The sequence below is a fragment of the Salmo salar genome, chromosome 16 (genome assembly GCF_965601325.2).
Source record: "Salmo salar chromosome 16, fSalSal1, whole genome shotgun sequence".
In the NCBI taxonomy this organism is placed as follows: Eukaryota; Metazoa; Chordata; class Actinopteri; order Salmoniformes; family Salmonidae; genus Salmo; species Salmo salar.
The window spans coordinates 89536045-89560140 of NC_138306.1; the positions used below are offsets into that span (position 1 = coordinate 89536045).

Genomic DNA, 24096 nt, shown 5'->3' on the forward strand with positions numbered 1-24096 from the left:
ATCAATCTGCAAAGAATCTGACAAGGATGAAAAATCTTATTTACGAAATGCCAACCGTTGCCATAATACATTTTTTGACGGCAGACCCCATCTCCTAAGACGGCTCCGACAGAGATGGTCGCCTCGCTTCGAGTCCTTACGAAACTATGCAGTATTTAGTTTTTTATGTATTATTTCTTACATTGTTAGCCCAGAAAATCTTAAGTGTTATTACAGGTGCATCAAAGCTGGGACCAAGAGACTGAAAAACAGCTTCTGTCTCAAGGCCATCACTGTTAAACAGCCATCATTAACACAGAGACTGCTGCCTACATACAGACTCAAATCATTGGCCACTTTAATAAATCGATCACTAGTCACTTTAAACAATGCCACTTTAATAATGTTTACATATCCTACATTACTCATCTCATATGTATATACTGTATTTTATACCATCTATTGCATCTTGCCTATGCCGCTCGGCCATCGCTCATCCATATATTTATATGGACATATTCTTATTCCATCCATTTACAATTGTGTGTATAAGGTAGTTGTTGTGGAATTGATAGATTACTTGTTACTGTCGGAACTAGAAACACAAGCATTTCGCTACACTTGCATTAACATCTACTAACCATGTGTATGTGACCAATAAAATGTTATTTTATTTGATCTCTCTCACGAGTGCATTCGCCACAATGGCCGCTGTGGCTCTCCTGCAAGGGAAAGCTTCAATCCATTTAGAAAACATGTCAACAATCACCAAACAATAATTATTCCCCCACAAGGGATCAACTCAATGAATCCATCATTAAGTGCTCGAAGGGTCCTTCAGGCCTTGGATGGGACGCGGGGATATTGAAATGCCGCGTCCATCATTGTTAGTCTTGCAGAAATGTTCTGCAAAAACAGTAAAACCTACTGTACACCAATATTTATTTACAAGATCCACCATTCCTCCTTTAGACACATGATCCTGACCATGTGACAATTTTGTGAGGAAGTGGAATGTACAACGGGCATGGCAGGTCTGCTCCACTCATCCAGCCATACACCCGAGGCGTCCTTATGACAGCACCCAGCCCACTTGCGTTTCTCTGAAGCATCAGCCGTAGCCTGTAAAGCAACGATATCATTAACAGAGAAAAAGTTGGTGGGAGCTGGAACTATTGCCATCTGTAGGAGGGGGCCTGATACTTTATCACTGAGGTTAATGAGGGGAGTTGAACAACCTCCAACAGACAGGACACAAGCTTACTGTGAACAATTTGTTTTCCAGAGAAAGTCAAAAACCCTCTATTCTTCCACAATGTTCCAAAATCATGCACTACAACGCATATCTACTGTCGGTGTATATGTTAACAGAGCTATCTTTAGCCAAAATACAAGCTTTAGTCAAACCAAATAATTATGCTGCTTGAGCAGACAAGTGCGATGGGAGCCTTGCAAACTCCATCGTCTCTAAACTTGTCACAACAGCGTTACCAACTAATAGGGTCTTATTTACCATTACACTGAGCAGACCCTTCTACAAAAAACTCAAAATCCAGATTTTCTAATGGGGTGTCTCAAGCCCAACCTAGGCCTACAGTCAATCTTCATCCACCTCTGGCCTGCTGGCCCCCCTACCTCTGCGGAAGCACAGTTCCCGCTCAGCCCAGTCAAAACTGTTCGCTGCTCTGGCACCCCAATGGTGGAACAAGCTCCCTCACGACGCCAGGACAGCGGAGTCCATCACCACCTTCCGAAGACACCTGAAACCCCACCTCTTTAAGGAATACCTGGGATAGGATAAAGTAATCCTTCTAACCCCCCCCCCCCCCCCCCCCCCCCCAAAAAAAAAAGATATAGATGTACTACTGTAAAGTGGTTGTTCCACTGGATATCATAAGGTGAATGCACAAATTTGTAAGTCGCTCTGGACAAGAGCGTCTGCTAAATTATGTAAATGTAAATCTCAATAGCCAATCACAGCCCTCACAAAACAAAAACATGTCAAACCAGTTATAATTCTAAAACAATTAAGGCTATTAATGTCAATTTAAAAGGCTTCTATGAAAATCTATATCAAATCAGAATTAAATAACAGTTGGACTGATCTACAGCCTTCTTAGACTCAACTATCAGCAAAAAAAGAATAAAAGAAATCACCTAAAAGTAAATATTAGACACTGTTAAACATTTGCGTGAAGAAAAGCACCAGGTATGGAAAGCACCAGCTTTCCCATACAATTTTATTTGACATTCTGGGACAAAGTAGCGGCCCAATTTACTCAAATGACAACACACATTTGTAAGGGCTGTCGTGAGAGAGAGACCAAGGTGCAGCGGAGTTAGTGTTCATCATAAAAGGTTTTAATGATCAACGAACACTATACAAAAGAAACCAAAAAACGACTAGCAACAGTTCTGTTAGGAACACACTAAACAGAAAACAATTACCCACAAAACCCAAAGGCAAAACATGCTCCTTATGTGTGACTCCCAATCAGCAACAATGAGCTTCAGCTGTGCCTGATTGGGAGCCACACACGGCCCAAAACAAAGAAATACAAAAACATAGAGAAAGGAACATAGAACGCCCACCCAATGTAACACCCTGGCCTAACCAAAATAAAGAACAAAAACCCCTCTCTATGGCCAGGGTGTTACAACGTTATGTATATATGTAGTTCTCTCACGTCACCCCGCTCCTCCGCTCTCTCCACTGGCTTCCAGTTGAAGCTCGCATCCGCTACAAGACCATGGTGATTGCCTACGGAGCTGTGAAGGGAACGGCACCTCCATACCTTCAGGCTCTGATCAGGCCCTACACCCAAACAAGGGCACTGCGTTCATCCACCTCTGGCCTGCTGGTCCCCCTACCTCTGAGGAAGCACAGTTCCCACTCAGCCCAGTCAAAACTGTTCGCTGCTCTGACACCCCAATGGTGGAACAAGCTCCCTCACGACGCCAGGACAGCGGAGTCAATCACCACCTTCCGGAGACACCTGAAACCCCACCTCTTTAAGGAATACCTAGGATAGGATAAAGTAATCCTTCTAACCCCCCCCCCCCCCTTAAAGGATTTAGATGCACTATTGTAAAGTGGTTGTTCCACTGGATATCATAAGGTGAATGCACCAATTTGTAAGTCGCTCTGGATAAGAGCGTCTGCTAAATGACTTAAATGTAATGTAAATGTAAATGTAACAAACAATTTCAGTTATACTAAATTCAGGAAAATCCAGAGAGTCCCCTACTGATTATAGACCCACAAGTTTAATAAACTGTGACGGTCAAATAATAAAGCTTATAAGAATGGCAAAAGTATTACTAGACTTAACATATCAAATCAAACATTGTATATTAAAAATAGACAAACAAAAACACATTTCAGTTTAATACAATACGCAAAAAAACGAGATATAGATTTATCAAAAATGGTGGTTGATGCCGAAAAGGCTTTTGACTGTCTTGAAGGGCCTTTTCTATTCAAAACTTTAGAAACTTAAAATTTGAGCAGAAAAAATAAATGTTATAAAAAGATTGTATTAATGTCAGAAAGCTAAAATATACACAAATATATTTTCTGATGAAATAGTTGTATAAAGGAGCACAAGACAGGGATGTCCCCTCTCCCTCCTGTTTGCGCAGGCAGTTGAACCGCTTGCAGAAAGAATTAGACAGGACCCAAACGTAACAGGTATCAGTATTGGTAAACATGAATATAAAATAAACTTATTTACAGATGATCTCCTGATATACCTGACCAATATTGGACCACAAAATATGAAATACTTCGGATGCTTAATAAGTGACAACAAATAACAAAACGCTATATAAAGATAACTTTATTCCATTACTTAACAATATGACAGCAGATGTAATTAAATGTAATAATCTTTCCAATCTGACAGGTAGAATAAACCTCTAAAGAATGGCATGGCTCCCAAAGTTTTAGTATTTATTCTCCATAATACCAATTACCCCACAATCTTTAAAAAGTATACTCTGTCATAAGACTGTATATGGACAAATAAAATTCATAGAATAAAAAGGAAAGTTTCACATCTTCCTAAATCTGGCGGGTAGTTTTAACCTTCCAGATTTGGAATTGTATCAACTCACTACTCAGGGCTTTTACTTGCGACATATAGTTAAATGCACTAAAGAGGAACAATGGGTGTTTGGTTCATATTGAAGATGTGCATGTTCATCCCCACTGAGCGACTATGGGTGAGAACCTCCTTCCCCAGCTCAGCTATCCCCATTGAGATCGTGTCTGTGCCTCGACCTAGGTTGGGCAAAACTAAACATGGCGGTGTTCGCCATAGTAATCTCACTAGAATAAAGACCTCCTTCATTCCTGCCATTATTGAAAGAGATTGTGATACCTCACATCTCAAAATAGGGTTACTTCAAGTTAGATCCCCCACTTCCAAGGCAGTTATAGTCAATGAACTAATCACTGTTCATACATTTACATTTTAGTAATTTAGCAGATGCTCTTATCCAGAGCGACTTACAGTAGTGAATGCATATATTACATTTCATGGATTTTTTTATTTTTGTACTGGCCCCCCGTGGGAATCGAACCCACAACCCTGGCGTTGCATACACCATGCTGGTGTTGCAAACACCATGCTCTACCAACTGAGCCACAGGGAACCCCTGTGAATCATAATCTTGATGTGATTGGCCTGACTGAAACATGGCTTAAGCCTGATGAATTTACTGTGTTAAATGAGGCCTCACCTCCTGGTTACACTAGTGACCATATCACCCGCGCATCCCGCAAAGGCGGAGGTGTTGCTAACATCTACGATAGCAAATTTCAATTTACAAAAACAAAAATGACGTTTTCGTCTATTGAGCTTCTAGTCATGAAATCTCTGCAGCCAACTCAATCACTTTTTATAGCTACTGTTTACAGGCCTCCTGGGCCATATACAGCGTTCCTCACGGAGTTCCCTGAATTCCTATCGGACCTTGTAGTCATAGCAGATAATATTCACATTTTTTGGTGACTTTAATATTCACATGGAAAAGTCCACAGACCCACTCCCAAAAGGCTTTTGGAGCCATCATCGACTCAGTGGGTTTTGTCCAACATGTCTCCGGACCTACTCACTGCCACAGTCATACTCTGGACCTAGTTTTGTCCCATGGAATAAATGTTGTGGATCTTAATTAATGTTTTTCCTCATAATCCTGGACTATCGGACCACCATTTTATTACGTTTGTAATCGCAACAAATAATCTGCTCAGACCGCAGCCAAGGATCATTAAAAGTTGTGCTATAAATTCTCAGACAACCCAAAGATTCCTTGATGTTCTTCCAGACTCCCTCTGCCTACCCAAGGACGTCAGAGGAAAAAAATCAGTTAACCACCTAACTGAGGAACTCAATTTAACCTTGCGCAATACCCTAGATGCAGTCGCACCCCTAAAAACTAAAAACATGTGTCATAAGAAACTAGCTCCCTGGTACACAGAAAATACCCGAGCTCTGAAGCAAGCTTCCAGAAAATTGGAACGGAAATGGCGCCACACCAAACTGGAAGTCTTCCGACTAGCTTGGAAAGACAGTGCCGTGCAGTATCGAAGAGCCCTCACTGCTGCTCGATCATGCTATTTTTCCAACTTAATTGAGGAAAATAAGAACAATCCAACATTTATTTTTGATACTGTCGCAAAGCTAACTAAAAAGCAGCATTCCCCAAGAGAGGATGGCTTTCACTTCAGTAGTAATACATTCATGAACTTCTTTGAGGAAAAGATCATGATCATTAGAAAGCAAATTACGGACTCCTCTTTAAATCTGCGTATTCCTCCAAAGCTCAGTTGTCCTGAGTCTGCACAACTCTGCCAGGACCTAGGATCAAGGGAGACACTCAAGTGTTTTAGTAATATATCTCTTGACACAATGATGAAAATAATCATGGCCTCTAAACCTTCAAGCTGCATACTGGACCCTATTCCAACTAAACTACTGAAAGAGCTGCTTCCTGTGCTTGGCCCTCCTATATTGAACATAGTAAACGGCTCTCTATCAACGGGAAGTGTACCAAACTCACTAAAAGTGGCAGTAATAAAGCCTCTCTTGAAAAAGCCAAACCTTGACCCAGAAAATATAAAAAACTATCGGCCTATATCGAATCTCCCATTCCTCTCAAATTTTTTTGAAAAAGCTGTTGCGCAGCAACTCACTGCCTTCCTGAAGACAAACAATGTATACGAAATGCTTCAGTCTGGTTTTAGACCCCATCATAGCACTGAGACTGCACTTGTGAAGGTGGTAAAGGACCTTTTAATGGTGTCAGACCGAGGCTCTGCATCTGTCCTCGTGCTCCTAGACCTTAGTGCTGCTTTTGATACCATCGATCATCACATTCTTTTGGAGAGATTGGAAACCCAAATTGGTCTACACGGACAAGTTCTGGCCTGGTTTAGATCTTATCTGTCGGAAGATATCAGTTTGTCTCTGTGGATTGTTTGTCCTCTGACAAATCAACTGTAAATTTCGGTGTTCCTCAAGGTTCTGTTTTAGGACCACTATTGTTTTCACTATATATTTGACCTCTTGGGGATGTCATTCGAAAACATAATGTTAACTTTCACTGCTATGCGGATGACAAAGAGCTGTACATTTTGATGAAACATGGTGAAGCCCCAAAATTGCCCTCGCTGGAAGCCTGTGTTTCAGACACAAGGAAGTGGATGGCTGCAAACTTTCTACTTTTAAACTTGAACAAAACAGAGATTCTTGTTCTAGGTCCCAAGAAACAAAGAGATCTTCTGTTGAATCTGACAATTAATGTTGATGGTTGTACAGTCATCTCAAATAAAACTGTGGACCTCGGCGTTACTCTGGACCCTGATCTCTCTTTTGACGAACATATCAAGACTGTTTCAAGGACAGCTTTTTTCCATCTATGTAAAATTGCAAAAATCTGAATTGTTCTGTCCAAAAATGATGCAGAAAAATTAATCCATACTTTTGTCACTTCTAGGTTAATCTACTGCAATGCTCTACTTTCCAGCTACCCGGATAAAGCACTAAATAAACCTCAGTTAGTGCTAAATACAGCTGCTAGAATCCTGACTGGAACCAATAAAATGCATCATATTACTTCAGTGCTAGCCTCCCTACACTAGATTCCTGTTAAGGCAAGGGCTGATTTCAAGGTTTTACTGCTAACCTACAAAGCATTACATGGGCTTGCTCCTACCTATGTTTCCGATTTGGTCCTGCCGTACATACCTACACGTACGCTACGGTCACAAGACGCAGGCCTCCTAATTGTCCCTAGAATTTCTAAGCAAACAGCTGGAGGCAGGGCTTTTTCCTACAGTGAGGGAAAAAGGTATTTGATCCCCTGCTGATTTTGTACGTTTGCCCACTGACAAAGAAATGATCAGTCTATAGTTTTAATGGTAGGTTTATTTGAACAGGCAAACGTACAAAATCAGCAGGGGATCAAATACTTTTTTCACTCACTGTATAGAGCTCCATTTTTATGGAATGGTCTGCCTACCCATGTGATAGAGAGACTCAGTCTCAACCTTTAAGTCTTTATTGAAGACTCATCTCTTCAGTAGGTCCTATGATTGAGTGTAGTCTGGCCCAGGAGTGTGAAGGTGAACGGAAAGGCACTGGAGCAACGAACCGCCCTTGCTGTCTCTGCCTGGCCGGTTCCCCTCTCTCCACTGGGATTCTCTGCCTCTAACCCTATTACAGGGGCTGAGTCACTGGCTTACTGGTGCTCTTCCATGCCGTCCCTAGGAGGAGTGCGTCACTTGAGTGGGTTGAGTCACTGACGTGGTCTTCCTGTCTGGGTTGCCCCCCCCCCCCCCTTGGGTTGTGCTGTGGTGGAGATCTTTGTGGGCTATACTCGGCCTTGGCTCAGGATGGTAAGTTGGTGGTTGAAGTTATCCCTCTAGTGGTGTGGGGGCTGTGCTTTGGCAAAGTGGGTGGGGTTATATCCTGCCTGTTTGGCCCTGTCCGGGGGTATCATCGGATGGGGCCACAGTGTCTCCTGACCACTCCTGTATCAGCCTCCAGTATTTATGCTGCAGTAGTTTATGTGTCGGGGGGCTAGGGTCAGTCTGTTATATCTGGAGTATTTTTCCTGTCTTATCCGGTGTCCTGTGTGAATTTAAGTATGCTCTCTCTAATTCTCTCTTTCTTTCTTTCTCTCTCTCGGAGGACCTGAGCCCTAGGACCATGCCTCAGGACTACCTGGCATGATGACTCCTTGCTGTCCCCAATCCACCTGGCCGTGCTGCTGCTCCAGTTTCAACTGTTCTGCCTGCGGCTTTGGAACCCTGACCTGTTCACCGGACGTGCTACCTGTTCCAGACCTGCTGTTTTCAAGTCTCTAGAGACAGCAGGAGAGGTAGAGATACTCTCAATGATCGGCTATGAAAAGCCTTCTGACATTTACTCCTGAGGTGCTGACCTGTTGCACCCTCAACAACTACTGTGATTATTATTATTTGACCATGTTGGTCATTTATGAACATTTGAACATCTTGGCCATGTTCTGTTATAATCTCCACCCGGCACAGCCAGAAGAGGACTGGCCACCCCTCATAGCCTGGTTCCTCTCTAGGTTTCTTCCTAGGTTTTGGCCTTTCTAGGGAGTTTTTCCTAGCCACCGTGCTTCTACACCTGCATTGCTTGCTGTTTGGGGTTTTAGGCTGGGTTTCTGTACAGCGCTTTGTGGCATCAGCTGATGTAAGAAGGCCTATATAAATAACTTTGATTTGATCTTACTTACAGGACTTCAAGTTGTAAAATAACGAACTACTCCTTTAATGGAGTGGAAGGCTCTATGAAAGGGATGTTTCACCCCAAAAACTTTATTGTAGTATTTTGTTCATTAGTACACTGCAATCACGTTTTCAAGAACTTTCAGTACAAAGCACAAAGTGTGATGATGATGATGATAATAATGATATGAAAATGACAAATGACAATTGCCTGTAATTTGCATCATCACACTTTTTTGCTATGTACTGCAGTGTACCCTAATCCTGGTCCAGGGGACCCAAGGGGGTGTGCTTTTTTGTTTTTGCCCTAACACTCACACACTGGATTCAACTAAGCAACTCAAGCCTTTGAATTGAATAAGGTATGTGAGTGCTAGGGCAAAAACAAACATTTACACCCCTTGGGACCAGGATTGGGGAACACTGCTGTACTGAAAGTCCTCCATCTTCAGAACTTCACTGTTGACATGCACATTTTTGGGATTGTTTACAGGGTGAAGAAACCAATGTGTACATTTGTAATTTGATTAAACTATCCCTTAAATTGCCGTTCCTTTGGAGTTACATTTAGTTAGAGGTGCATTTGCTCTCAGCATGTGTTATAAATAAACATTCATTTATTTTATAAAGAAAACTGCTTTTGTCATCTGTTAAATTTTGTTTATCTTTGTACTTTAGTTTACCCCACTGAGGAGGCGGCGGCAGCAGCAGTAGTAGCATCTATCCCCTTCTCATGTAATGGGGTAAGGGCCATCCCAAGGATCCCAGAATGCACTACTGTGGTAGTGGAGAACAGGAAGTTCCCGGCAGGCGGGCACCATTCTTCAGAATAAAGAAAGCGCCAAAACGGTGCAGTCAAGAAAATAACCTTTGTGTGTGTCCGTTTCAGTTTATTACTACAGGTATGGAATAGCACGTTTAAACTTTACAATATCGAAAGAACATGTCATTCCATGCTAGGTAACAAATCCATTAAGGTATTATCACGTTTGGTAAAGGTTTGATGTGTAATTTCTGTGTCAAACCGAGTGAAGAACGTGGTAAACTATTTTACAAGTCACATAGCTAGAGACTTTGGGTTTGTCTGAGTGGATGTACATATTTTTCTCAAGGTAATTTCATAAAGAATCCATTTATTTGAGATTTTTTGTTGCATGTTATTGGTTTTGTGTAAAATTAAACGAGCTGGTAAAATGGCGGCGCCCACTCGGTCTGTTACTACAGTGTGAACGGGAAATACAATCGTTTTTTGATTGAAATGATACAATAAAGACGCGGTTGTTCAGGAAAATAGTAACCTTGCAATGTACTACATGGTTTTTGAGTCATTTTATGTGAACTTAGGAAATCTACTATAACGTGCTCTTACGTTGTGTCCTTTGTGTCTAATGTGAATTAATTAATGTTTTCAAATCACATTTTATTTGTCACATGCGCCGAATACAACATGTATAGACCTTAAAGTGACATGCTTACTTACAAGCCCTTAACCAACAGTGCAGTTTTAAGAAAATACCTTAAAGTAAGAGATAAGAATAATGAAAGAGCAGCACTAAATAACAATAGCGGCGCAATATACAGGGGGTACAGAGTGCGGGGGGCACCGGTGTCGAGGTAATTATGTACATGTAGGTAGAGTTATTAAAGTGGCTATGCATAGTTAAGAGAGTAGTAGCAGCAGTGTGTGGGGGCGGCAAATGTAAATAGTCTGGGTAGCCATTTGATTAGCTGTTCGGGAGTCTTATGGCTTGGGGGTAGAAGCTGTTTAGAAGCCTCTTGGACCAAGACTTGGGGCTCTGGTACTGTTTGCCGTCCGGTAGCAGAGAAAACAGTTCAGGAAGCTTGGCCCTGGTGATGTACTGGGCTGTACATACTACCCTCTGTAGTGCCTTGCAGTCAAAGGCCAAGCAGTTGCCATACCAGGTAGTGATGCAACCAGTCAGGATGCTCTCGATGGTGCAGCTGATTAACTTTTTGAGGATCTGAGGACCCATGCCAAATCTTTTCAGTCTCCTGAGGGGAATAGGTTTTGTTGTGTCCTCTTCACGACTGTCTTGGTGTGCTTGAACCATGTTAGTTTGTTGGTGATGTGGACTCCAAGAAACTTGACGCTCTCAACCTGCTCCACTACAGCCCCGTCGATGAGAATGGGAGCGTGCTCAGTCTTCCTTTTCCTGTAGTCTACAATCATCTCCTTTTGTCTTGATCACGTTGAGGGAGAGGTTGCTGTCCTTGCACCACACAGTCAGGTCTCTGACCACCTCCCTATAAGCTTTCTCATCATTGTCGGTGATCGGGCCCACCACTGTTGTCATCAGCAAACTTAATGGTGGTATTGGATTCGTGCCTGGCTGTACACTCATGAGTGAACAGGGAGTACAGGAGGGGACTGAGTACGCACCCCTGAGGGGCCCCCGTGTTGAGGATCAGTATGGTGGATGTGTTGTTACCTACCCTTGCCACCTGGGGGCGGCCTGTCAGGAAGTCCAGGATCCATTTGCAGAGGGAGGTGTTTAGTCCCAGGGTCCTTAGCTTGGTGATGAGCTTTGAGGGCACTATGGTGTTGAACGCTGAGCTGTAGTCAATAAATAGCATTCTCACGTAGGTGTTCCTTTTGTCCAGGTGAGAAAGGGCAGTGTGGAGTGCAATTGAGATTGCATCATCTGTGGATCTGTTGGTGCAGTATGCAAGTTGGAGTGGGTCTAGGGTTTCTGGGATAATGCTGTTGTGAGCCATGACCAGCCTTTCAAAGCATTTCACAGCTACAGATGTGAGTGCTACGGGTCGGTAGTCATTTAGGCAGGTTACCTTAGTGTTCTTGGGCACAGGGACTATGGTGGTCTGCTTGAAACATGTTGGTATTACAGACTCAGACAGGGAGAGGTTGAAAATGTCAGTGAAGACACTTGCCAGTTGGTCAGCGCATGCTTGGAGTACACGTCCTGGTAATCCGTGTGGCCCAGCGGCCTTGTGAATGTTGACCTGTTTAAAGGTCTTACTCACATTGGCTGCGGAGAGCATGATCACACAGTTGTCTGGAACAGCTGATGCTCTCATGCATGTTTCAGTGTTCCTTGCCTCAAAGCGAGAATAGAAGTTATTTAGCTCGTCTGGTAGGCTCGTGTCACTGGGCAGCTCTCGGCTGTGCTTCCCTTTGTAGTCTGTAATAGTTTGCAAACCCTGCCACATCCGACGAACGTTGGAGCCGGTGTACTACGATTCGATCTTTGTCCTGATGTTAGTCCTGTATTTGTTGTCAATGCTTAGCTACCTGATCTACTGAAATGAGATCAGTGCTTGATTTGGACAGGAGCTCACCGGAGCAGAGTACTTACATTTCTACTGCTTGAGATCATGTTCCTCTTATAGAATATTAGCTCAACAGTATTGTGGAGCTCCTGCACCTAAATATAAACACTACCGGCACCTATTTCAGTCCAAGTCAAGCACTGAATTAGATAATTGAAAAAAAGAAATATAATATATTTTTAGGGAATAAAGAAAGTGCCTGAACTGTCAAGACTAACTTCTGTGTCTTTTTTTCTTTATTACTACTGGCCGACTAGAATTAAGTGTGAGGCCGGTAACATCAACAGTGAGGACAGACCCAGCCTGCCTCTCTCCTTCCACACTGAGTCCAAACCTATAGTCACTGGGTCCTGATAATGGCAGTGGAGCCCAGTTTGCACTGCAGGATCCAGAGATGGCATCAGTGAAGATGGAAGACTGCAGTCAAATACTGGAACTGAATGTCAACATGAAAGATGAAGAAGAGGAGAAGATTGGGAAATCTGTTTCTCATGGTAAGAGCAGGTTCTATCTAACTAAGTTTGTTGTTCGTTCCAACTTCCCACTGTGCGTGAAAAGTTGCAGTAGAACTGTTTCATGATGAACTGTTTCAATGAGAAAGTAGATGTTATTTCATGCTACTGATACTTACATGGTTTGACACCAGTATTGCCAGCATTGTTTTAATCACTGGGCTATCTGGAGTGTTCCGAGAGTATTTTATTTATTTATTTTTTATTTAACCAGGTAGGCCAGTTGAGAACAAGTTCTCGTTTACAACTGCGACCTGGCCAAGATAAAGCAAAGCAGTGCGACACAAACAACAACACAGTTACACATGGGATAAGCAAACGTACAGTCAATAACACAATAGCAAAGTCTATATACACTATGTGCAAATTTGGTAAGATTAGGGTGGTAAGGCAATAAATAGGCCGTAGTGGCGAAGTAATTACAATTTAGCAATTAAACATTGGAGTGATAGATGTGCAGAAGATAAATGTGCAAGTAGAGATACTGGGGTGCGAAGGAGCAAAAATAAAATAACAGTCTGGGGATGATGTACTTGGATGGGCTATGTGCAGTGATCTGTGAGCTGCTCTGACAGCTGATGCTTAAAGTTAGTGAGGGAGATATGTCTCCAGCTTCAGTGGTTTTTGCAATTCGTTCCAGTCATTGGCCGCCTTTCCTTACAGTTCTCTGCTGCCAAAGGAGGAATTGGCTTTGGTGGTGACCAGTGAAATATACCTGCTGGAGCGCGTGCTATGGGTGGGTGCTGCTATGGTGACCAGTGAGCTGAGATAAGGCGGGGCTTTACCTAGCAAAGACTTATAGATGACCTGGAGCCAGTGGGTTTGGCGACGAATATGAAGCGAGGGCCAGCCAAAGAGAGCATACAGGTCGCAGTGGTGGGGAGTATATGGGGCTTTGATGACAAAATGGATGGCACTGTGATAGACTGCATCCAGTTTGCTGAGTAGAGTGTTGGGGGCTATTTTGTAAATGACATCACCGAAGTCAAGGATCGGTAGGATGGTCAGTTTTACGAGGGTATGTTTGGCAGCATGAGTGAAGGATGCTTTGTTGCGAAATATGAGGCCGATTCTAGATTTGATTTTGGATTAGAGATGTTTAATGTGAGTCTGGAAGGAGAGTTTACAGTCTAACCAGACACCTAGGTATTTGTAATTGTCCACATATTCTAAGTCTGAACCGTCCAGAGTAGTGATGCTGGATGGGCGGGCAGGTGCGGGCAGCGATCGGTTGAAGAGCATGCATTTAGTTTTACTTGCATTTAAGAGCAGTTGGAGGCCACGGAAGGAGAGTTGTATGGCATTGAAGCTCGTCTGGAGGTTAGTTAACACAGTGTCCAAAGAAGGGCCAGAGGTATGCAGAATGGTGTCGTCTGCGTAGAGGTGGATCAGAGAATCACCAGCAGCAAGAGCGACATCATTGATTTATACAGAGAAAAGAGTCGTCCCGAGAATTGAACCCTGTGGCACCCCATAGACTGCCAGAGGTCCGGACAACAGGCCTTCCAATTTGACACACTGAACTATGTCTGAGAAGTAGTTGGTGAACCAGGCGAGGCAGTCATTTGAGAAACCAAGGCTGTTGAGTTTGCCGATAAGAATGTGGTGATTGACAAAGTCGAAAGCCTTGGCCAGGTCAATGAATACGGCTGCACAGTATTGTTTCTTATCGATGGCGGTTAAGATATCGTTTAGGACCTTGAGCGTGGCTGAGGTGCACCCATGACCAGCTCTGAAACCAGATTGCATAGCGGAGAAGGTGCGGTGGGATTCGAAATGGTCGGTAATCTGTTTGTTGACTTGGCTTTCGAAGGCTTTAGAAAGGCAGGGTAGGTTAGATATAGGTCTGTAGCAGTTTGGGTCAAGAGTGTCCCCCCCTTTGAAGGGGGGATTACCGCAGCTGCTTTCCAATCTTTGGGAATCTCAGACGACACGAAAGAGAGGTTGAATAGGCTCGTAATAGGTGTTGCAACAATATCGGCAGATAATTTTAGAAAGAAAGGGTCCGGCTGATTTGTAGGGGTCCAGATTTTGCAGCTCTTTCAGAACATCAGCTGACTGGATTTGGGAGAAGGAGAAATGGGGAAGGCTTGGGAGAGTTGCTGTGGGGGGTACAGTGCTGTGGGTAGGGGTAGCCAGTTGGAAAGCATGGCCAGCCGTAGAAAAATGCTTATTGAAATTCTCAATTATAGTGGATTTATCGGTGGTGACAGAGTTTCCGATCCTCAGTGCAGTGGGCAGCTGGGAGGAGGTGCTCTTATTCTCCAAGGACTTTACAGCGTCCCAGAACTTTTTTGAGTTTGTGTTGCAGGAAGTAAATTTCTGCTTGAAAAAAACTAGCCTTTGCTTTTCTAACTGCCTGTGTGTACTGGTTTCTAACTTCCCTGAAAAGTTGCATATCAAGGGGCCTGTTCGATGCTAATGCAGAACGCCACCGGATGTTTTTGTGTTGGTTAAGGGCAGTCAGGTCTGGAGAGAACCAAGGGCTATATCTGTTCCTGGTTCTAAATTTCTTGAATGGGGCATGCTTATTTAAGATGGTGAGGAAGGCATTAAAAAAAATAACCAGGCATCATCTACTGAAGGGATGAGGTCAATATCCTTCCAGGATACCCAGGCCAGGTCGATTAGAAAGGCCTGCTCGCTGAAGTGTTTCAGGGAGGGTTTGACAGTGATGAGTGGAGGTCGTTTGACCGCTGACCCATTACGGATGCAGGCAATGAGGCAGTGATCGCTGAGATCTTGGTTGAAAACAGAGCAGGGGTGTATTTAGAGGGCAAGTTGGTTAGGATGATATGAGGGTTCCCGTGTTTACGGCTTTGGGGTGGTACCTGGTAGGTTCATTGATAATTTGTGTGAGATTGAGGGCATCAAGCTTAGATTGTAGGGTGGCTGGGGTGTTAAGCATGTCCCAGTTTAGGTCACCTAGCAGCACGAGCTCTGAAGATAGATGGGGGGCAATCAGTTCACATATGGTGTCCAGAGCACAGCTGGGGGCAGAGGGTGGTCTATAGCAGGCGGCAACAGTGAGAGACTTGTTTTTAGAGAGGTGGATTTTTAAAAGTAGAAGTTCAAATTGTTTGGGTACAGACCTGGATAGTAGGACAGAACTCTGCAGGCTATCTCTGCAGTAGATTGCAACACTGCCCTTTTTGGCCGTTCTATCTTGTCTGAAAATGTTGTAGTTAGGGATGGAGATTTCAGAGTTTTTGGTGGACTTCCTAAGCCAAGATTCAGACACAGCTAGGACATCCGGGTTGGCAGAGTGTGCTAAAGCAGTGAATAAAACAAACTTAGGGAGGAGGCTTCTAATGTTAACATGCATGAAACCAAGGCTATTACGGTTACAGAAGTCATCAAAAGAGAGCGCCTGGGGAATAGGAGTGGAGCTAGGCACTGCAGGGCCTGGATTCACCTTTACATCGCCAGAGGAGGAGTAGGCTACGGGTACGGCTTAAAGCTATGAGTGTTGGTCGTCTAGGACGTCCGGAACAGAGAGTAAAAGGAGCAGGTTTCTGGGGGCGATAAAATAGCTTCAAGGTATAATGTACAGACAAAGGTATGGTAGGATGTGAATACAGTGGAGGTAAACCTAGGCATTGAGTGATGAGAGAGATATTGTCTCTAGAAACATCATTGAAACCAGGTGATGTCATCGCATGTGTGGGTGGTGGAACTGAGAGGTTGGATAAGGTATAATGAGCAGGGCTAGAGGCTCTACAGTGAAATAAGCCAATAAACACTAACCAGAACAGCAATGGACAAGGCATATTGACATTAAGGAAAGGCATGCTTAGCCGAGTGATCATAAGGGTCCAGTGAGTAGTGAGGTTGGTTGGGGTCACGGCGATTCAGACAGCTAGCCGGGCCATGGGTAGCAAGTTGGCAGAAGATGGTCTGTTTTTAGCCACCTCGTGCGTTTCCGTCAGTAGATTAGTGGGGTTCCGTGTGGTAGAGGGGACCAATCCAATTGGCAAAAATAGTTATAGTTATAGTGGCCCAAGAAAATTGGCCGATAGACCTATTCAGATAGCAGCCGATAAGACAGCTAACGATTAGCGGGCGATCAGATGGGCGTTCAGGTTACGTCGCGATGGAGGGGCCAGTTGGATAACTCCCTCGGCAGATAACGTCAGTAGTCCAGTCATGAAGGCCCGATGGGGCTCCGCATCGGCAGTAAAACGGGTCCGGATAGGTGATTGTAGCCCAGGAGTGGCTGATGGAACTCTTCAGCTGGCTAGCTCCAGAATAATTGATGTTAGCTCCGGGACCGACGTTAGCCAATAGTCACTCGGATAGCAGTTAGCAAGATCCAGGTGTAAATGTCCAGAGCTTGCGGTAGAAATCCAGGGATATGGAGAGAAAATAGGTCCGGTATGCTCTGGTCTGAGTCGCGTTGTACAAAACTGCCGATAGCTTTTCGAGCTAAGGGATAGCTGATGACCGCCAACCGTGGTTAGCTGAATTCTAACGTTAGCTAGTGAACTGGCTAACTTCTGGCTAGCTTCTGTTGTGGATTTCAGATTTGAGGTAAATAATACTTTTTTTTTTTTAAATTGGTGAGACGGGTTGCAGGAGAGTGTTTTGAAGTTGAGTTTTTAGGAGAAAAAAAAATTAAAATATATGCGAAGAAAAGATGTAAATATACATATATACACGGGAAACGACAAGACGAGGACGAAGGACGTCTGACTGCTATGCCATCTTGGATAGGCTACAATGTTGCACAAACCATAAACCTGGGACGGCCCAACATTAATACATTCTTAGAATATCAGGCATTTTTTCACATTACATTTTTTAGGAGGCATGACAATTACAGAGGAATCCAAATGTAATTACTCTGCTTTTATTAGGATTTTTACATTGCAAACAGTGGAAATTATTTTTCATGCCACAAGGTAGGCTACCTGATCCTGGCAAATGGGTTCCGGAACGAAAGACTACAAAACTGAGAGATGCCGGAGGATCTGGCTCAAATTAAGCACCACCCTTCTCATATAATGGGGTAGGGCCATCCCAAGAATCCCTGAATGCATGGACGGTTGCGCCAAAGATTTTGTTTTGCTTAGGATAAAGTCTACAAAACTTAGTCCACTCTTGTTTATAACAGATTTTAGTTCTGGGAACAGAACTGTATCATATGTTTGATCGATTAGAACATTTGCTGAATGTCGGCCAAAAGCCTTCTCGTGCCATCTTCTCCCACTGCCGGCCAGTGGGCTTCCTGTCACTACCATATTTGGTAGTGAGTGGAAACGCGAAAAACATCCGGTGAAATATCTGTCTCATTGTTCTATCTGTGGCTGCACTGTGGTAGTGGGGGGACAGGAAGTTCCGGGCAGTCATGCAACATTCTTCAGAATAAAGATAGCGGCAGAACTGTGATGTTAAGAAGACAATATTTGTGTCTTTCTATTTTTTTACTACAGGTATGTAATAACATGTTTAAACTGTCTAATATCAAAAGAACATGTAATACCATGCTAGGTAACATCCATTCAGGTAATATCACGTTTGGTAAAGGTTTGATTTTTAAAAATGTTTTACTATTGGTTTCTGATACAATAATACAGCGACGACAAGGTTATTCAGGAAAATAGTACATAGTGCTGCCTAATACATACTGCAACCTTGTAGTAAATGGTCATTTATGTGAATTGAGGAAATCTACTATAGATTAAGTACACTTAAGTTGTGTAGCCTGATTTAGAGTGTATACTTTGTCTAATGTGAATTAATTAATGTTTTGTTGTCAATGTTGAGCTACCAGATCTATTGAAATGAGATCAGTGCTTGACTTGGACAGGAGCTCACCGGAGCTGAGAACCGTCACCTCAAATGTCTACTGTTTGAGCTCATGTTCCTCTTATAGAATATTAGCTCAACAGTATTGTGGAGCTCCTGCAACCTAAATATAAACAGTACCGGTACCTATTTCAGTCCAAGTCAAGCACTGAATTAGATAATTGAACAAGAACTAATATAATATGTTTTTTGAGAATAAAGAAAGTGCCTGAACTGTCAAGACAGTCACTTTTTGTGTATGTTTCTCATTGTTACTACGGGACGACTAGAATTAAGCCTGAGGCCGGTATCATCAATAGTGAGGACAAACCCAGCCTGCCTCTCTTCTTCCACACTGAGTCCAAACCTACAGTCACTGGGTCCTGATTGTGACAGTGGAGCCCAGTTTGCACTGCAGGATTCAGAGATGGCATCAGTGAAGCTGGAAGACTGCAGTCAAACACTGGAGCTGAATGTCAACGTTAAAGATGAAGAAGAAGAAGAGGAGGAGAAGATTGGGAAATCTGTTTCTCATGGTAAGAGCAGGTTCTAACTAAGTTTGTTGTTCATTCCAACTTTCCACTGTGTATGAAAAGTTGCAGTAGAACTGTTTCATGATGAACTGTTTCAATGAGATGGTAGATGTTATTTCATGCTACTGATACTTGCATGGTTTGACACCAGTATTGCCAGCATTTGTTTTATTCACTGGGTTATCTGGGGGGATCAGAGAGTAGACTAAAGAAGTGAAGTAGACAAACTGCCGGTGTTTTAAAGTTCTATGACATTAGTCTGTGTAATTACTAACCCTTGTGATAGTGAATAGAAGATATGGCTCGTAATTTTCACAACCGTTGCCCCTTTTTAGCTTTAAACTTTTACCCACTTTTAGAATAGATTTATTCCCCTTTTGATTGTACAACCTACTGATATGAATACATATTTCACCTGGTACAGCCAGAAGAAGACTGGCCACCTCTTTGAGCCTGGTTCCTCTACATTTCTTCCAAGGTTCCTGCTTTCTAGGGAGTTTTTTTGTGGCCACTGTGCTTCTACATCTGCATTACTTGATCTTTAGGATTTTAGGCTGGGTTTCTGTAAAGCACTTTGACAACTTTGGATGTAATAGGGCTTCATAAAATACATTTGATTGACATGTATATCACACCAACTGACTGGTTCTTCTGATGTTGTTCACACAGGGGACCATGTTGAGACATTCTCTACATCCAGAGAGCAACAGCAGGAAGATCACAGACCTAAGAGGTCTCACCAATGCCCACATTGTAAGGAGATTTTCCCAATTCTTTCAAAGCTAAAAATACACCTAAAAATACACACAGTTGAGAATCTGTATTCCTGTACTGACTGTGGGAAGAATTTCACAACATTAAAGGCTCTGACTGCTCATCAGAGAGTGCACAGAGGAGAGAAGCCTTACTCCTGCTCTGACTGTGGGAATAGTTTCTGTCGACTTGGCCACTTAAAAGAACATGAACGTATACATACAGGAGTGAAGCCTTACTCCTGCTCTGACTGCGGAAAGAGTTTCTCTCGACTGGGCTACTTAAAAACACATGAACGTATACATACAGGAGAGAAGCCTTACTCCTGCTCTGACTGTGTAAAATGCTTCACAACAGCATCTCAGTTAAAAGTTCATCAGAGAACACACACAGGAGAGAAGCCTTACTCCTGTTCTGATTGTGTAAAATGCTTCACAACATCAACTAGGCTAAAAGGTCATCAGAGAACACACACAGGAGAGAAGCCTTATTTCTGCTCTGACTGTGGTTCGAGTTTCTCTCAACTGGGCACCTTAAAACAACATGAACGTTTACACAAAGGCTCTGACGGTGGAAAGAGTTTTTCTCAACTGGGCTACTTAAAAACACATGAATGTATCCATAGAGGAATGAAGCCTTTCTCCTGCTCTGACTGTGGAAAGAGTTTCTCTCAACTGGGCCACTTAAAAACACATGATCGTATCCATACAGGAGTGAAGCCTTACTCCTGCTCTGACTGTGGGGCGACTTTCTCTCAACTGGGCACCTTAAAAACACATGAACGAATACATACAGGAGAGAAGCCTTACTCCTGTTCTGACTGTGTAAAATGCTTCACCACATCATCTCAGCTAAAAGTTCATCATAGAACACACACAGGAGAGAAGCCTTACTCCTGCTCTGACTGTGGAAAGAGTTTTTCTCGACTGGACTACCTGAAAACCCATGAACATATACATACATGAACATATACATAGGTAGCCTAGTGGTTAGAGCATTGGGCCAGTAACTGAAAGGTTGCTGGATCGAATTCCCGAGCTGACAAGGTAAAAATCTGTCATTCTGCCCCAGTACAAGGCAGTTAACCCACTGTTCCCCGGGCGCCAAAGATGTTGATGTGCGGGGGATGCCATAATCGTCATCTGATTCAGAGGGGTTGTGTTAAATTGGGGAGACACATTTCAGTTGAATCCATTCAGTTGTACAACTGATTAGGTATCCCCCTTCCCTAGTTAAACACTTGAGTGAAGCCTTACTCCTGCTCTGACTGGAGCGTTTTTCTCAAATGGGCCATTTAAAAAGACCAGCATATGCATAAAGGAGAGAAGCCTCATCAGTATCCTCTGAGAGACGTCTCACAATGGAGTCTGATGGTTGACTGGGTGGTACTGCTTCCCTCTACAGTTTTCTGTGGGAATGAGCTGGTAGACACAACATACATTGAGTGTACAAACATTAAGGACACCTGCTCTTTCCATGACATAGACTGACCAGGTGAACCCAGGTGAAAGCTCTGATCCTTAATGATGTAGTTGTTGTGTATTTATTATGGATCCTCATTAGCTTTCAACAGAAAACAAGAAACTGCAGTTGCAGTGGGCTAAGGAATTAATAGACTGGACACTGGAGAATTTTAAAAACATTGCTTGGTCTGATGAATCCTGGTTCCTGCTGTTTCACACTGATGGGAGGACTATGGTATGGAGGAAACCACGAGTACATGCATCCATGCTGTGTGTCATCATTACAGGCTGGTGGTGATGGTGGGGAGTGTGTTTTCATGCCACACGCTGGGCACCTTGATAAAAGTGGAGCAACATTTGAATACCACAGGATATTTAAACATCATTGCCAATCAGGTGTATCCCTTCACGGCAGCAGTGTATCCATCTGCAAATAGATTTCTTCAGCAGGATTATGCCCCATGCCACAAAGCTTGTCCAGGAATGGTTCCAAGAACATGACAGTGAATTCAGCTTACTGCAGTGGCCTGCTGAGTCACCAGATCTCAATCCAATTGTGCATCTGTGGGAGGAGATAGAAAGAGCTGTTCGGAGTAGAGATTTACATTTACATTTAAGTCATTTAGCAGACGCTCTTATCCAGAGCGACTTACAAATTCCACTCCCAGCCAACTTGACACAATTGTGGGACGCATTGGAGTCAACATGGGCCAGCATCCCTGTGGAATGCTCTCAACACCTTGGACAGTCTATGCACTGATGAATTGAGAATGTTCTGAGGACAAAGGGGGTGCAACTCGACATTGGGAAGGTGTTCCTAATGTTTTGTACACTCAGTGTATATCAGATAAAGATGGTGTGATGATCAGTTTTCAGCATTAGTTTGGGTGGATTCTTTTATATTATTAAATACCTTTTGGTCAATGATAAACATGCTATGAATCGACTACTTGTGTTTATTAAATTGTCTTTTAATACTAGATTCATTATTTTAGTCATTGATGATGAATGTATTTGAATAACTGTATGGAAGTTAATTGATCTGGTGGCAGGTAGCCTAGCGGTTAAGAGTGTTCTGCCAGTAACTGAAAGATCGCTGGTTTGAATCCTGAGCCGACTAAGTGAAAAATCTGTCATTGTGCCTTTGAGCAATGCAATTAACCATATTTTGTCCCTTAGGTCACTCTGGATAAGAGCATCTGCTAAATTACAAAAATCGAATGAAAAATTATGTTTGTACATGAATTTATGCTGTGCAACCTCTTCTTTTCTGTGTATAATTAAATGAAATAAACTGTTTGAAGTGAAATACTGTATATACAATACATAACATTACCGCTTTGTTTACCCTGGCCAGAGGTACAGGGCCATACTGCCCTACCAAGCAAAAAGGCAGTGTTAGGGTTCGTTCCTGTTCCTTGTCAATCATTGAAATTAGCATTATGACAATATCTTTAATTAAATCATTCAAAAACCTTTATTAATGCAATTGCAGACAGAAGTTGACAATCAGGAACGTAGCACTCATGTTTCCGAGTAAGTTCTGCATCAAAGAAAAGGTCCCATGTTATTTTATCGAACCCGAAGTGATGTCACTGCCTACGTCATTATCTTTTACTCATGATACCAAAACCATGCCTCCACAGCTATATAAACAAGGCTCTTAGTGTGTTATCTAAAAGCTTAGCAGTGAATGTCCAAGTTGATTTATAGTGGAATGTCTGACTTGTCTTATCTCCTACACTCCCCTGCAGAGTTCTGTCTCAGTCACACATTTCTCAGAGGGGTCTCTTTATAAGAGGGAGAGAACTAGAAAACAACTGTGGAACAATATTAAAACCTCGTGTGTATATATATTGTAAATCTGTAGTCTAGGACCCTATAAATGTAAAGAGGGAGGGGTCTTATAACCCCTCCCCTTCTTTTAATACAACATAAGCATAATCAATTATACTAATACATCAATCATTTGATACAGCCCCAATCATGACCCCTAGGTGAACTCCTGACAGCAGTAACTGCTAATTTGGTTCAAAATGAGTTAATGTCATTTTTGCTACATTAAATACATGCTTAATCATGTGAACAAGTATCCTGCCTCTATTGTGTTTTGGAGAAAATGGGGGTCATGTTAGCAGTAACTGCATAAAGTTACTGTGAAACCAAGGTAAATAAAATACATTTTTCTCAGTTCCACACTATGAGCAGTTACTGCCTTTTTGCTTGGTAGGGCAGCATAGTAAGATAGACTATGCAGCTGCTGTTGTTAGTAGCCTATGCCAAGAGTGTGCAAAGCTGTAATCAAAGCAAAGGGTGGTTACTTAGAATCATAAATATAACAAATATTTTGATTTGTTTAACACTTTTTGGGTTACTACATGATTCCATATGTGTTATTTCATAATGTTGGTGTCTTTACTATTTTCTACATTGTAGAATAATAGTTCAAATAAAGTAAAACCCTTGAATGAGTAGGTGTGTCCAAACTTTTGACTGGTACTGTATGTGTATAAAACATAATTCGGCTCACAATAACAAAATAAACATATTTAATAAAAGCAATCACATTCAAATACAACGCAAATGGTCCAGGTGGCCATTTGATTAATTGTTCAGCAAACTTAAGCTGTTAAGGAGCCTTTTGGACCTAGACTTGACGCTCTGGTACCGCTTGCCTTGCAGTAGCAGTGAGACAATTACAAATAGTACATAGTGCTGCCTAAAACAAACTGCAACCATGTACTATAGGTTTTGTCATTTCAGCATTTATGTGAATTTGGGAAATCTACTATAGGTTAAGTTCACTTATGTTGTGTAGCCTAATTTATAGTGTGAACGTTGTCTAATATGAATTAATGTTTTGTTGTCAATGCTTAGCTACCTGATCTATTGAAATTAGATAATTGAAAAAAAAGATATATATTTTTAGAGAATAAAGAAAGTGCCAGAACTGTCATGACTAACTTTTGTGTCCGTTTCTCTTTATAACTACTGGC

General features: G+C 42.6%; 1 protein-coding gene across 1 annotated transcript; it reads left to right on the plus strand.

Annotated features, from left to right (window-relative positions):
• The first annotated feature begins 9542 nt into the window (after positions 1-9542).
• Positions 9543-23572, plus strand: LOC145850417 (uncharacterized). Its single transcript, XM_082962363.1, has 4 exons — positions 9543-9645; positions 12310-12546; positions 18642-18887; positions 19554-23572. The coding sequence occupies exons 2-4, from the start codon at positions 12447-12449 to the stop codon at positions 20600-20602; spliced, it is 1395 nt and encodes a 464-aa protein (XP_082818489.1). The 5' UTR covers positions 9543-9645; positions 12310-12446; the 3' UTR covers positions 20603-23572.
• The last annotated feature ends 524 nt before the right edge of the window (positions 23573-24096 follow it).